General features: G+C 38.2%; 1 protein-coding gene across 5 annotated transcripts in view; it reads left to right on the top strand.

The window, feature by feature from the left end:
* Positions 1-14938, top strand: part of ATG3 (autophagy related 3) — a 25246-nt gene extending 10308 nt beyond the window's left edge. For all 5 annotated transcript variants that reach the window (XM_075106078.1, XM_075106095.1, XM_075106059.1 and 2 more), the window contains 8 exons: positions 22-129; positions 2136-2185; positions 4195-4276; positions 4788-4822; positions 5581-5736; positions 6402-6529; positions 12925-12993; positions 14716-14938. In XM_075106078.1, the coding sequence (XP_074962179.1) occupies positions 22-129; positions 2136-2185; positions 4195-4276; positions 4788-4822; positions 5581-5736; positions 6402-6529; positions 12925-12993; positions 14716-14797 (710 nt within the window). In that variant the 3' untranslated portion in view covers positions 14798-14938. The remainder of the gene's footprint in view (positions 1-21; positions 130-2135; positions 2186-4194; positions 4277-4787; positions 4823-5580; positions 5737-6401; positions 6530-12924; positions 12994-14715) is intronic.

The following is a 14938-nucleotide window of genomic DNA, read 5'->3' as shown; positions in this document are numbered from 1 at the left end:
TGTTTTGCAATTTTTTTGCAGTGCCGTGCTACAAAAGATGTAAGCAGATGGAGTACTCAGATGAGCAGGAAGCAATTATAGAAGAAGATGATGGTGATGGGGGATGGGTAGACACCTTTCACAATGCAGGTATTCAAAGTCTTGCTTCAGACTTTGCATTTGGTAATCCAAAAGATTATCAGTTTCCAGTCTTAGAAAGTAAAATGTTTCTTATATATAGATGGCTGTGTACTAGTATCTAATCCGGAAGAAATAAGTTACGTTGCCAGCTACCCAGTTGATAGGTATATGACTGCTCAGGTGTTTAACTGTATGTCTGTGTATGCCTGAAACAGGCTGCTTTTCAGATATATTGGCAATAAATTATTTCAGTATTCTCTTATTAAAGTTCTAGGAAGTTATTTTAAAAAAATGAGCTGTCTACTGACTCATTCCTTAGTAAGGAGATCCTGTGAAGAGAATGCTGGTTTAAATTTTTTCTTTGAAGAACGCACAGATTTCTGTGTTTTTAGTAAGATTGCATGGGAAGCACGTTGAGATCTTTATCTTAATGATGACCTCAACTAAATTATTTCAGCATTTCCTGTTGTGTTGAATTGAGCTAAAAGGGGAAACCATTAGAAAATAGCTATTATCTTAGTACCTGAAGGTCACTGGGGCAAGGCGGGAGGGCACTAAAGAGGAAGAAAATATTGTAAATACAGTGAGTGTGGGAGATGATCCTTTTTTTACACTAAGTCCTTAGATGATCTTGTGCTCATAAAGTCTAAAAATTACCGCTTACATGAATTTATCTCATTGGCTCTTCTAGCACAGCCTCTTATAAATCCTTCTGTTCTTTTCTAAGAATTGGCAGGTTTATTTAGTCTATTTCTTCATGTTCTATCATAAGGTAATAGAATTCTGTCTTTCAATTATGTCTTCTCTACTATTTCCAAACCAGGGAGGTACTCCGCTCACTTTCTTTGATGTAATTTTTTTGGTGTAATCTGAAAGAAGTTCTCTAAACAGTTTGCCCAGGCTGGGGAGAAAAAGGGTGGGAGAAGATGCCTTTTGTTTCTGTAGATGTATGTTTTTAATCACTGGCAATTTTTAAATGTATTGCCGTTTGTAACTGAACACGTCACACTAAAGAAATAGTTTGACATAGCTTTGTCATATACTTGAATTAAGAATGCATTCTCCATCCCTGTTGTGGATAGACTCCTCTGCCAAGTATTTCTTTTTAGGGTTGACTGGTTTGGGTAGCATGCTGTGGTAGCACAACTGTAAGACTCCTACTAGTCCTGGCCAGGTCTCCAAACACTGTCAAAGGAGGCAAAAAATAAAATCTGTTTCTGCCCATCTGTATAGATGTCCTTTCTAACACCACTTTTTCTGGAGAAAAAAAAAAATATGTAAACAATCACACAGCCACTAGAAGTGCATTGTTTCCAAGCAGTATTCAACTGACATTCCTTTTCTTTAGAGTTATTTCTGCTGAGTAGTTACTTGATTCCAGGTTCATTCTACATAACAATGTAACTTATTTTCAGCTGAAGAGTTAATTAGATAAATTTACTGTGTCAAAGCAGAATCTTGTCCCAAAGAGTACTGGGTGAGAGCTGCAGAAAAACTAGAAGGCTAATGGGGATGAACTCAAGAGCTGATGTTACTGTGACTTAGGTTGGTTTTTACCCCTACTTAAGCTCAGCTGAAAGCATTGTGTGTTCATGACTGCTTTGTCATGAACACCGTAATTACAAGATGCTCAGAAATATTCAGAAATGCATGCCTTGCTCATGAAGTTGAGTTCCATTATTGTGACATGAATGCCTATCCTGAACTCACTTTTATGCAAAAATTCCTTAAAATAAAATCCCAAATTACTTTGCAACATTCCATCAAGAAAATGTGTATGACATACAAGAGCTGTGCTGTTGTGCTCCATGTTACTGGTATGGTTTTTTATGGATGTCCAGTACCAAGCATGCTACCAATACCAAGTAAACAATCCTTCAAATATCAAAGTTGTTATGAGATGTAACTTGGAAGGATCATATGCTGCTTTCTGAAATCTTTACAACCTCTTTCTATACTATTCTTTAACAAACAAACAAGGTTTTTTTAACACAGACTTCTTGTTTGATTAACAGGTATAGTGGGTGCAACAGAAGCAGTTAAGGAGATTACACTAGACAGTAAGGTACTTGTTTCTAAATTTTTCTCATGCTTGATTACAGGATGTAAAGGTAACAGAAGTCTTACCTGCAGCAATGTAATGCTGCCTATGAAAGATAAAAAACATACTTTGCCACCAGGTGTGTTGCAGAAATACATTGACCCTCAGACCCCATGATATTAATCAAAGCATGTGCATCTCCTTATTACTGTGTGTTTACTGAGGCAGTGTTCTTTTGGGAATGTGTTTAGCTCTTGTGCCAGGCTTCTACGAGCTAAAAAATGAAATTCTGTTTACAGTGATACTGCACCTTTGTGTCTCAAGAAATTAATGGTTGGAGAGCCAGTGTAAAGAAATTTTCATATGGAAAAATAATGTAGGAATGTAAAGTATTTCTTGGTAATCTTTAACTACTGCAAGCAGAGTTTTAAAACATTTGATCTTGTTTGACAGGCTTGTGCTCTCAAGTTTAGAAGTACTAAAACTGTTTAAATGTATGTGTCTTACAAAGACATCAGTTTCTGCACGTTTCCAAAAAGTCACTCTGCAGCAGGAGCCAAATCTGAAACTTAAGTCCTCGTGAAAATTGAGAACAGTTGGAAGTACTTGAAATGGAAATGTGCTAGCTAACATGTTTAAAAAATGTGGGAAAAGTCACAGAGGAACAAAATGCTTTTGAAGATGAGTTGGTTGCTGAAGTGGGGCTCTGTCTGTGTGCTATGAGAGTTTGTGAAACTATCCAAGTACAAAGCTTCGGCTTCTGAAAATTAGGGGGAAAAAGTATGGGCTGCTGCTTGCTACCACACAATTGTTAACAGCTCAGAATGCTGCTGATATGATGAACTGTGAAATATGTGTATTTCAAGTGAGACTGTGCTGAATGTAGTAAAATTACTGCTTTTTCACAAGTCAGTAAAATAAAGGTGGAAGAAACACTCTAAGGAATACGTGAAGGTGATCGTTATTTCTGAGAAACACAATGCTTGCAGAATGTTATTGTGATTCATAACTGCTGTTGCATGTTATGAATTGGATTTTACTTCTACTATATTGTATGTAGAAAAACTTCTTGTACAGTACTTCATTTCTTGAACCACAGGCCCAGTCCAGAAGGACAACTCTTTTTATTTTTTTTCTTTTTTTTTTGCTAATGTTCTGTTTGTCAAATCACTTCTCAACTTAGTTTCTTACTGGTTTTGGTGTTTTGGTTTTTCTGATGAGGAATCCAGCCACCTGACACTTACAATTAGAGCAGCTTTTAATTGTAATCATTATTTGGGGTATTCTTCTAAAGTCTTCATGAAACCTGCATAAATCGAGACCTCCCCCTTCTGAATTTCACTGGAGTTGTCTGCTGGGTTCAAATGTTATGCATAGGTCCACAATGCCCAAAAGAAAAAGTTGGGTGAGAGCTTGTGCTGTATTAGTTTCTGTTGGACCGTGCTTCCTCAGACAATATAATCAAAATGTGGTATCTGTTGGGACGCTCTTGTCTTCTAAAAACAATTACGGAACTAGACAATGCTCTTAGTCATACGATTTAGTCTTAGGTAGTCCTGTGAGGAGCAGGGAGTTGGACTTGATCATCATTATGGGTCCCTTCCAACTTGAGATATTCTATGGTAACTGCTGGACAGTTGCCTGTGGGTTAGGGCACACAAAATCTTAACCTACATTGTTTAGTCATAGCTGTTTAGTCATTACCATTCATTTGAGATAAGTGAGTTTTCTGAGAAGAAATTATGGGCTGTTTAACACCATATTTATTCTTTGCTGAAGAATTAAATCATTCCAGATTACCAAGTCAAAGGAGAACTTTGTAGTGGATTTTTAATATCACACTAGGACTTTCAAACTAAGTTTGGTTAATAAGCAAATACTTGAGTTCAGTATAGTCCTTCTAAATATTGCATAAATTATTTTTCTGTTTTGCTGTATGTATTGACTGGACTTATGCCTTAAATTTCCTGGGGCTGTTAGGCTGTGTAGATGCAGCAGTCTTTAAAGCAGTGTTTTCAATTTAACTCCTGAAGGATAATATAAAAATACCACAATGTTCTGCATCTTGTGAAGATGATGATGAGGAAGATGAAGGAGAAGCTGCAGACATGGAAGGTATTTCCTTAAATTGTGTGGGGTGTGCTTTATTTCAGGCCTTTAACTAAAGCAGTACACTCTAAGAAAACACTACTCTTCTCATAAAATGCATGCTGAAAACTTCAGCGGACATATGCTCTTTACCATCATTTGTATGGTCTTATTGATGCATGTTTACTTTAACTTGTGTACCAAAACCTGTATGAATGTTAGTAACTGGGAAATTAATTTGAGTAGCAGAATGGATCCAAGCAAGTATAAATTAGGAATTTAGCACAGCTTCCTGGCTGTTTTGTAACTACACTTTAAACTCAGTGTGCCTACTTAAAGCCACTTAAGGATTGCTCATTGTGTACTTACTGTAGTCTTGGTCAAGAAAGAAAGAATAGTCTGGTTTGGGGATTGGGAAGTCTACCTGAAAAAAACATATTTAGATATATGTAGATTGTTTTAAAGGAGTTGTTTATGAATGAGAAACATGATGACTAGCTACAATCTGAGCACAGAATTTTATGGGTCTTCTTTTCAGAGTATGAAGAAAGTGGGCTATTGGAGACAGATGATGTGAGTGAACAGTTCTCTATCTTGTCTGTTACAATGCTTATCACCAGTATGAGCACAAGCAAAGTAAAAATAATAATAACAAATGTCAGCCATTTGTTATGAGCAGTGGGATTACCGAGCCTGGTTTCCTATGGATTCGTCTCTTGCCCACCTACTGCAATAACCTTAACTCTAAGGTCCTCAGAGATTTTGATCTCAGTAATTTTGCTTCTTTTGCTGATCCTTTTTGCTCTGCTTACACACAGTGCTCTATTCGTAAGAGGTAAAAAATGCAGTGGTTGTTCTTGAGACTTGCATGTGGAGGATGAGTGGCTTATAGGTTCAATAGATTACACTGATGCACCAGACTGTCATGAGAAAAACCAGAGGGCAACATTATTCGTGGTACTCTGCTAAGGTCTTCATGAACCTGCATAAACTGAGACCTCTGTCTTCTGAATCTCATTGGAATTGCCTGCTGGGTTCAAAAGTTATTGGTGAAAGAAGGGAGGGGGATGCGACAATGTAGTTGCATGCTTCTGTAAGAAATCTGACCTTTCTTAAAAAACAAAAAACCCCACCAAAAAAAAAACCAAGCTCTCTTGGTGGGAAGCTGATACTTCTAATTTAAAGATAAAAACAAAACCCAAAAGCCTGTGGTTTTTAATGTTCACATAAGAACACTAATTTCATTTTACAGCTTTATGTAACTACTTAGGATGGGAAAGGAGGGAATGCAAACAAGATTATACTAATGTTGTCATTTTACCTTGAACCAGGCAACGCTTGACACAAGACAGATTGTAGAAGCTAACAAAGCTAAAGTTGATGTTGGAGGGGAAGATGCTATTCTACAGACTAGAACTTATGATCTCTACATCACTTATGACAAATATTACCAAACTCCAAGGCTCTGGTTATTTGGATATGATGAGGTATAGCTATGTTGTTTTTTTTCCCCCTTCTGTGAAATTAGACTTGCTGTGTCCAATAGCATGGCTGTTTTGTTGCTTATTATTCACAGTAGAAATTTAAAGGAAAAATGGTGAGAAAACCCATTATACGGTCAGGGTTGCAGACAGGACTTATGGTACTTGCAGGAAGCAGCAATAATTTCACTGAAAATTGTACTTGGTAACTGAGCACTTTTGGAAGGAAGGAAATCATGCTCTGTCATTTGAGTTTCTGTTAGCTCTGTAGAGCTAGTAATAACCCCAGTAAACTTAATGAAGTAAGGAGGTATATGTTTTCATGATCTTCAGAGGGAGAGGATTAGGTAAATCACTCTTCCCTTTAATGACTAAGTTTCTTGAGTTGAAGTTGGTACGGGCTTACGGCTCAAATATCTAGATGGGAACCTAGGTGGTTCTCAGTATATTGACTTTACCATTCACCTGGTGCATTTGTGCATTTGTGCAGTTCTGTTTCCACACCATATGGATTTTAACACACTTTGTTCTTTCAGTGCACCCACAGAGCTGTTGTATATTAGATGCTTATAATTTATGGTACTTCATCTGTTAATGGTGCTAGAATTGCTGAGAAGGAGCAAAAGACTCTTTGTAATGCTTTTGTTCTCATGTTCCTCTTTCACATATAGCAAAGGCAGCCTTTAACAGTAGAGCATATGTATGAAGATATTAGTCAAGATCACGTCAAGAAAACAGTGACCATTGAAAACCATCCTCATCTTCCTCCACCTCCCATGTGCTCAGTTCATCCGTGCAGGTAAGTCTTTTTTTGGTCTGATTAGGCATGTAGACACAAGGCGCTTCACTTGTCTTATTAAGGATTTGGTTCAGGTTTTCTGGACATATTTCCATAGTTGGCTGCCATAGTGGTCTATTAGCTTCTGAGGCAGTTTCAAAGGAAGATACCAGCGAATCTCTGAAACCATTCTAGTGTTCACTGCTGCAAGTATATTCTGCAGTTAAAGCCGTCTTCTCTGTGCTCAACTTCCTTTTCCTCCACTTCCCTATGGACTCCAGAAGATGGCAGACTACTCTATAAAAGTATATACTCCTATAAAGTTTTTATAAATATATTTATATATCTATAAACTATATATATAAAGTATTTATAGAATATAAAATACTCTATAAAAGAAAGTTCTCCTGTACTTTCATTTGCTGCTTTTTGGGGAGGGTAAAAGTATAATGTATACCTTGGGAGCAGAAGCAGCTATTTGAACATGAAATAACTCGTTCTTATTTTGTAATAACCACCTTCTGCTCCCCCGAAGTCCCTGATAAATAGACGTCCTTTAATGGCCACTCTAAATATTTGTTGAGTACAAGTGCAAAACACAAGTGTGTTTTTAGGGTCTCTTCTGTTGCATTTTCCTCACTTCTCACCCAAGACACAGGGAGTCTGTAGTTTGACTAGCTGCGCTGATGTTTTTTCTAGGTCTTTGAAAGGTACCTTTCGTCTTAGATGTAGGCCCTTAGCATCTTTTTAGGTGTCTTAATGATACAGAGCCAATATCATAAGCAGTGTAACTCCTTAGCTTCTCAATAGCATGAAGTTCTTAGCGATGTTAGTCTGGGCTTTTACCTCACTTTAAAAAAAGACACACCCTTTGTAGTCTTGCATAGGTTTTAAAAGAAAAAAGGAAGTCCAGATTTTCCCTTGAAGTCTTGTAATTTCTTTTGACTTAAACACTTCTGGGATCCATGTCACTAGCTGATGTGTCAAACGATCAGCTTGTCTACAAGCTTGTGGTAGTTTTTGCAGACTCTGGTTTAGGAATTATTTGATCATAAGATTAGTCTTGGGAAGGGTATACCATTCTTTAGAGAGAGAGAAAGGGAGCTTTGCACCAAGTAGTTTATGGCTACTTTTGATCTTATGAGAATGTATATTCATGGGCTTTGTAAATCTCTATCTCATATTTCTTCCAGTTCTTTAACTACTGCTTTTCAACAGACTTTGCTTTCAGCAAGCAGTCAGGCTTATATCTGGACAATATTGAGCAGAGAAGCCATTGTACAATTGGGAAATAGCTTTTTCCTGAGTTTAGCTCTCTTGTAGGAAATTTTAAAGCGGTAAAGTTTATTATTGGTCTTTAAATCCTCAGGTTTAAGTCTACACTAGCACAATAGACCTGTGAAAATGTCAGTCTTGGTGCCCAAGAGTAGTACAGGAAGAAGACCTTGGAAAACTGTTAGGAAAAGAAAAAAGAATAGAACAGAAAACAGCATAGGGCCTCTGTTAATCTGTGGGACAATCTAAATGTTGAATATTGCAGTACAGCTCTGGTCATCTGTTCTGTAGTCTGTGAGATGAAGGAAGACTAAAACTGGAAAAGATACAGAGGTATTGTCTGGAATACGCGAGGTTATGAAGCTCTTTCCCGTAAGAAATGACTGAATAATCTAGGACCCTTCAGCTTTGGAAAAGGCAGCTGAGGGCAGAGTTACGATTTCAGTGACCTTGATCATGAATGGCACAGAAGGTGAAGTAATAGGTGTTCAGTTTTTTTCTATTAGTAAAACTGCTGGCGTTGAATGCTACTTACTGCAGGCATCTTCAAAGCCAGAAAAAGGATTAAACTCTGCACACAGCACCTAACTAAACTAAATATTTAAGCAATGTCATGTTAATGAGGGAAAAATTTGTCAAGTGTTGTTGAAAGTGAAGTTATCAGAATGCTCTGGAATTAGAAAGTCCCTGGGCTGCATACTGCTGGAAACTAGTAGTACCTAGGAAGCGTTCCTAGGTGCTCGCTATGGCCTCTTTCTTGACCACGTGCTATAAGGTAGTAAGCAGGGTGAGGTAGACCTTTGGCTTGATAGAATAAGGCATTCTTGTACCTTACATGAACATATCCGTCATAATATGTCAACCTGTTAGTGACTTTGATTGTCTTATTGTTTGCTGTCTGCAGGGTTTTGGATGAAAAATGGATGCAGCTTTTTGTGCAGTTCATGTTTTTGAGGGAGGGTCAGGTGGGATGAATGTAGGAAGACTTAACAGGCTGACTAGAAGGGTGATTAATAGAGGAAAAGGAGGAAAAAAAGCCTGAAGCCAAGGTGTAATTTAGTGATTATTGGATGTCCAGCTAATAAATTGGTTGGGAAGAAGCTCCTGTTTGATAGATACAGCTTGGGAGGGCACTCTTAGAAGAAACAAAGACGACCAGATATTTGAGCATAACAGCCATCGCTGACTAGGTAGATCTGTGGATTTTATGCTGGGCTGTGGCTGCAGTGTTATCGGCTTAATTTTGCAAACACCTTTGCAGAGTAAGAACCAATTTAATGTTAGTCTGTGAATTTAGATTGAGAGTCTTCATGGATGAGAGCTCTGTATGCATGTTGTCACTCTCAAGCCAGTGAAATGCCAGTGCCTCTGTTACGTCATCCAAATCTGTGCTCGAAGAAATGGTTTGCATCATGGCCCTTGTTCCAGTTAGTCTTTTAAGTATGAGAGGTGATTGATATCACAGTTGGAAGGATGGCATCTTCAGTGTGGAGGAAACTGTCCGGTCCTTCTCAGAAAGCAAGCTAGTTGACTGGCAACTGCTTAACCTTGGAAAGGTTTGAAAAGATCATCTTGAGGCTGTGAAGAAAGAGGCTAACAGCATATCTAAAATGGAGGTTTTAAGTGTGTTCTCTTACTCTCTGAGGTGAGCTATTCTATTTTCTTAAATTGGAAAGGCTAACAAGGTCTGGGCTTCTGAGGTGAAAAGTAATAGCTGAAAATGTTGTGTTGTTTCTTCACTTAGCTAGGAAGTACAAGTGTTTAGCTAGCTCTTCTGCTGTTGCTTCCCTGCACATTACAAGAATTGTGTAATGTAGGTATTTGCATGGTCCTAAACTTACTTGGCAGTTTCTCGTGACGTGGGTATCCCTATGCCATGCGTCAGAGAAAGGAAAGAAGTGGTGGTTGGGTGCTGCTGTTAGCTGCTTGAGAATGCTTCTATTTTGAGTAGTTAGCTGAAACTGTTCAACTTGCAGCTCTGCTGTAAGCTGTATTTCTTGTCAGCATTTTTACGGTACTGGGAGGAACATAGTCAACTTCCTTATTAATTACTGCAAACTGGTTTAATCACAATTTTCAACTTTTTTTATGTGGGTGTTACAAAGGGACTATCGAACTAGTTAACTATTAAACACCTTTACAATTGGATCTGAATTACTTGCACTAATTCCAAGGGCTTTTCTCTGTCTCAGAATAAATGGTGACAGGCTTCTGAACTCTTTTTTGTACTCTAAATATCTGCAGGGAAGCAACTAGAGGCAGCTGCAAGGATTGGTGAATTTTAGATCCTAAGGTTAACTGACTATCGCAGGGTCTGAATGTTTCTCCTAATTATGACGTTTGTGGTTTTTTACACACCTGTCTTGTTGCATGAGAGCAGTTACAGACACTGAAACAAATCCATAGATAATTTTTTTCTTGAAAGTACACTGTCCTAAAAAGTCTTGCATTTTACATCTGTTACAGAAGCTTATAGTTTTTTGTCTGCTATACTGAAAGTCCTGGAGAAGGCCTTTTATCTCTATGAACGGCAAGGGGCAGGAAGGGGTAGAAATCATTTCTGGTGTTGGGCTTTTTCCCCCCATATGTCAGGAAGGCGTTTATTTTTTACTTTTACTTTCTGATGGTATATATTTCCCTTCCAGCTGATACTCCGACAATGTCAGTGTGTCAGCTGTGCTGAATTCCAGTGTGAAGTTAATACCAAATATTTTGACTGACAGCTTTGGTCAGTTACAAAGCAGGAGAGGGGTTCTTCATCTGGAAAGTGAGCATTCCTGATGAGAGCATAAAGGGTCATCTAATCAATCTAAGAAATCAGTTTCTGTCAACTTATTTTTAACTCCTTAATGTATGGTCTTAACTGAATATCTCAATTTAATTTCAATAGGAACAGCAGTATTTCTGACTCAGAATACGAATAGTAACTCATTTGTATGACTTGGACCACCTCAAGAGTTGGTTAATATACTGGAAAGTAAATTAGGTGATCTTAGTAGATGTTTTTGATCTATTTGATAGCTCAGGTGATCTACAAACAGGTCCTGGAAAAAACAGGCACTGGTAAGCATGTTGTGTATTTAGTCTTGAGTTAGAGAGTTACTTCTGGGGGACTTTTATTCAGAAGTTTTAAAGAAAAAAAGATTTCTAGCTAGCAGGATATCTTAAAGGACAATTCTCCCAAAGTTATCTTATTCTCTCCTTTGGGAGGTATACATACTTCATATTAGTTCCTCAGAATTTTCTTATCAAAGGAAACTGGAAACAGGAAACAAGCTTTTGAAAGTTTATAAAGCACCTGCAAAGCTTTTAATGAGTAATTGTATGACAGTAAGAATGACTGCTACTGTGGCCATGATGGAATTCCAGATATCTAATTAGTCCTTATGAAACAGAAAAGAAAAAATGTCATTCAGATGCGTGAAGTTGAGCCAGTATCCTCTTAAAGACTTCTAATAGATGTAGTGTGATGTGTATTCTGTGCCAATACAAAAAATAGTCCACCATTAAGTTTTGACAGTGGCCGGGTTCCTATATAGAAGCAACTGGCCTTGGCACCTGGTACAGCGTGCTTTGTGCAGAGGTATCATGAGGATCCAGAATTGGAATCAGCTGTGAGGGTTAGCTCATTTGCAGAGACCAACAGCACAGCAAATGACAAATGCTGACCTTTAGTATTTCCCCAGACTTGCGTGTTCCTGTTAACTTTGCAACAGCTTCCTTCCTTGTGTTTGTGGTCGCTGGCAGCATGATTAACCTTAGAGGTAACTACTAAACACCAGCTACTGGTTAGCTATTTAGATTTGCATAATGGTATCAAAGCATGGTCAGAAAGTTAAGCAAACTCTGCTTACCGCTATTCCTTATTCTCAGTAGGCACATGGGTTGTTTCAGGACAGGTATTTTAAACTACTACTGTTAACTAGCTTGCAATGTTGTATAGGTGGATGCCCATAGCCCTGTGTGAACTCACTGATAGATTGCCTACAGAATCGTGAATTTAAAATAAAGTTGAAATATAGTCTTCACATAGATAAAAGTAAGATGAGTTATACAGCCTGGGAGTTTATGTTAAAAATATATAAAACATGAATTAACCATACAGTGGTTCTCCCCTCTGATTTCATATGTGCTTCATCCCCTGGTTTATTGGGTATAAGAACTATCCTGAACACAAAACTATTACTTCTGATTCATAACTGGTCATGGGAAGATTTGAAGCCTTTGTCACTGGAGATATTCAAAACCAGACCAGACAAGGTCCTGAGCAATCTTCTCTGGTTTACTGCTCATTGAGCAAGGAGGATTGGACTAGATGATGACCAATCTCGTCCAACCATAGCCGTTCTGTGATCCTGTATTGTGCTCCCAGGATCAGCTTTGTACGCAGATGGCTGTGTGGTTCATAGTAGGCCTGGTATGTCACTGATGATTTAATGTCAAAACACAGTGACCTGAGGAAATGTTTGTCCTCCCCTGTAGTGCTTTACAATAACAGAGTCATGAGAGAGAACAGCTAGCTTAGAAACTGTTGATCTGCCACAGAACCCAAGTTACTGCTGTAGGCAGAGAAAGTTTCCATACCCTAAGTCAGTCTGAGAGCCACAGTTCTTAATTTCTGCAGGGATGGTTTAGCCTGCCTTTCCTAGGAAACTATGCATTGTATAAGTGTTTGATACCTTGTAAGTTCTCCAAGTCTAAGAGTGCAGCAGAGGCAGCTAAAAAAGTTGCAGCAGTTTCTAGGCATCTTTTTCAGGGGTCATCTGGGAACTTCTGGTGGCTTGCTGCTGGTGAGGATTACCTTCTGGGGACTGGCTTCTGTGGCATTTAGCAATTAACAATTACACTAATAATAATCAATATGTATTGACTCTCATTATAGCACTCAGTCTACACAGTAGCATAGAACATCCTTCTCTTTCCTTGTGAATGTAAGCAGCTGGCAAATGATGTTACATTCATCACTTAAACTTCGTTATTGTTGAGATTTTTTTTCCTTGGTAAACTGAAAGCTTCCTCTTGCTGCTTCTGAAGCCAACAGTCCAAAACTATTTAATTTGCACAAAACCTAATATTATTGGTATTGAGAGGGAGTTACTTTTTCCTTAAAATAATTTCACTGTTTCTGATCTGGTTTTCAGGCATGCAGAAGTGATGAAGAAAATAATCGAGACTGTGGCAGAAGGTGGGGGAGAACTTGGAGTTCATATGTATCCTTTTTCATTACTACATGCTATTCTTAGATTTCTTGCAGCATAAGGAGCTGTTATCTCAAGGTTCCTAAGCTGGAATGCAATTGTGCATGAAAGCAGTAAACAACTGTTTGTGGCAGCGCTTTCCAGAGTTCTGGGTTGAGCTCCTTTGTGCAAACAAACTTTTCAGGGGTGGGGGGGAGGAGAGTGGCAGAAGCAACGGGGAAAGTAGGTAGGATTGAAGGGACAGGATTGAGCCCTGGTTTGTAGGTGTGTGGAGGAGGTAGCTGTGACTATGAAATGGAGATCCCAGTGTAGGATAACGAGGCTGGAGGTTCATAGACTTTGGCCAGAGTGTAATCACTCCTCTTGGTACAGCAGCTTCTGTATTGGATTTGAATCTGAGGCTCATTTCTGAAAGGTGTAGAGATCCCATTATTCTCTACAAGAATAATTCTCTAACAAGCAATATCTTGGTAAACTGTTCAGCTGAGAAAAAAAGCAATGAAAATTACTGAAACATTTCTGAACATCAGTCTCAAATGCCTCGCAATTAGGATGTTCTTTTAGTGAGGTGACTGATTGTAGTTATGCTTTGTAGTGATTCATACTGTGTTTTCACAGTAGTAATTCATACTGTGTTACTGAAGTAACCTCCATGTTAGAAGCAAGTGTGTCCATCCAGGATAGTGTTATAACTTCTTTTGCTGCTATTGGGCAAGTAAGGGGAGATTGCTGAGCAGCTATGGGCCCTGAATCAGTAAAATTCTCACTCACTGTATGAGTTGAGACTTGCTTAATTTGTGCAGCAAGCAACTGAAACTGAAAAAAATAACTTTTCTGGCAAGGTAGTTCAAGTCTTCTATACCTCAATAGTTACAAATAGCTTATTTTCAAGATTTTGATTACTCTCTTTTCTATTGCTAACAAATTGAGGGTTTTTTAACAGGCAATTTCTTTCCTTATTATCATATAGTTCATGTTTGTCAAGAAATAGTCCGTGAAACTGACATGCCAAAATAGTAGGTTTTACTTGTATCTAGTACCAATATAATTTCATTATCTGTTGAGAGTAGTGATTTATTTTTACTTTTTCAGTTCACTATCTGCCTCAGTCTCAGGTGGATAGACACTTCAGTTTATAATTATTCAATACGCTCCAGACTGCAGATTCATGCCCAACACATGTTTGAAGATGATATACGCAAGGGATATGAGGAAGGTCTCCCCTGCAGATGCAGACTTCTCAGCTTAGCAAAGCTAATCTCTCAACTTTCCCTCATCAACAGAAGGAGCTCTTTCAAAGGATGGTTCAGAACAGGAACCTGTTTCTCTTTCTGAACCACTGAAACGCTGAGGGAGGAGCCTGCTTTCCCTGCAACTACAGGAAGGTAGCTAGGGGTTAGCCTTGCTAGGTGCAATTCACCTTGGCATTTGTTAATAATAAATATTAAGTATGTAAAAGGGATTGTAAATGTCTGTGTGGTGTTTGAAAGATTTATTGAAAATAACTCTTGGTTCCCTGCATTAACTTAAAACAGGAAGCTCTGTATGTCTGGGCAAGCATCAGATGTCATTACTGGAGTTCTCCTGTATTAATTTCCCAGCCTTTCACTGTATAATTGCTAGGTGTTATTTTCCTATTACCAAGAAATACTGTTGACCAGATCATGCATGTGACTTCTGCTTTGTTTTACAGGATTTTTAGCTATTGCACATTTTCCTTAACAAGAAACTCAGGTATCTTCTTATTTTCTTGAAATTTGTACAGGCGGTCATTCCAACGATAGAATATGACTACACGAGGCACTTTACGATGTAACTAGAATAAGAGATGTCCTTCTCTAATTATCAAATCTTTTTTTTAAATAACCCATCCATCTGACTTATACAACATTATACACAATTTCTGTAACTAATCTTTTATCAGGTTGATGCATTAAAATAAAATGTTCCATTACCA

This window comes from Phalacrocorax aristotelis, chromosome 1 (assembly GCF_949628215.1).
Source record: "Phalacrocorax aristotelis chromosome 1, bGulAri2.1, whole genome shotgun sequence".
Classification (NCBI taxonomy): domain Eukaryota; kingdom Metazoa; phylum Chordata; class Aves; order Suliformes; family Phalacrocoracidae; genus Phalacrocorax; species Phalacrocorax aristotelis.
Note: the sequence above shows the minus strand (reverse complement) of the source record. Positions and strands in the feature narration are given on the sequence as shown.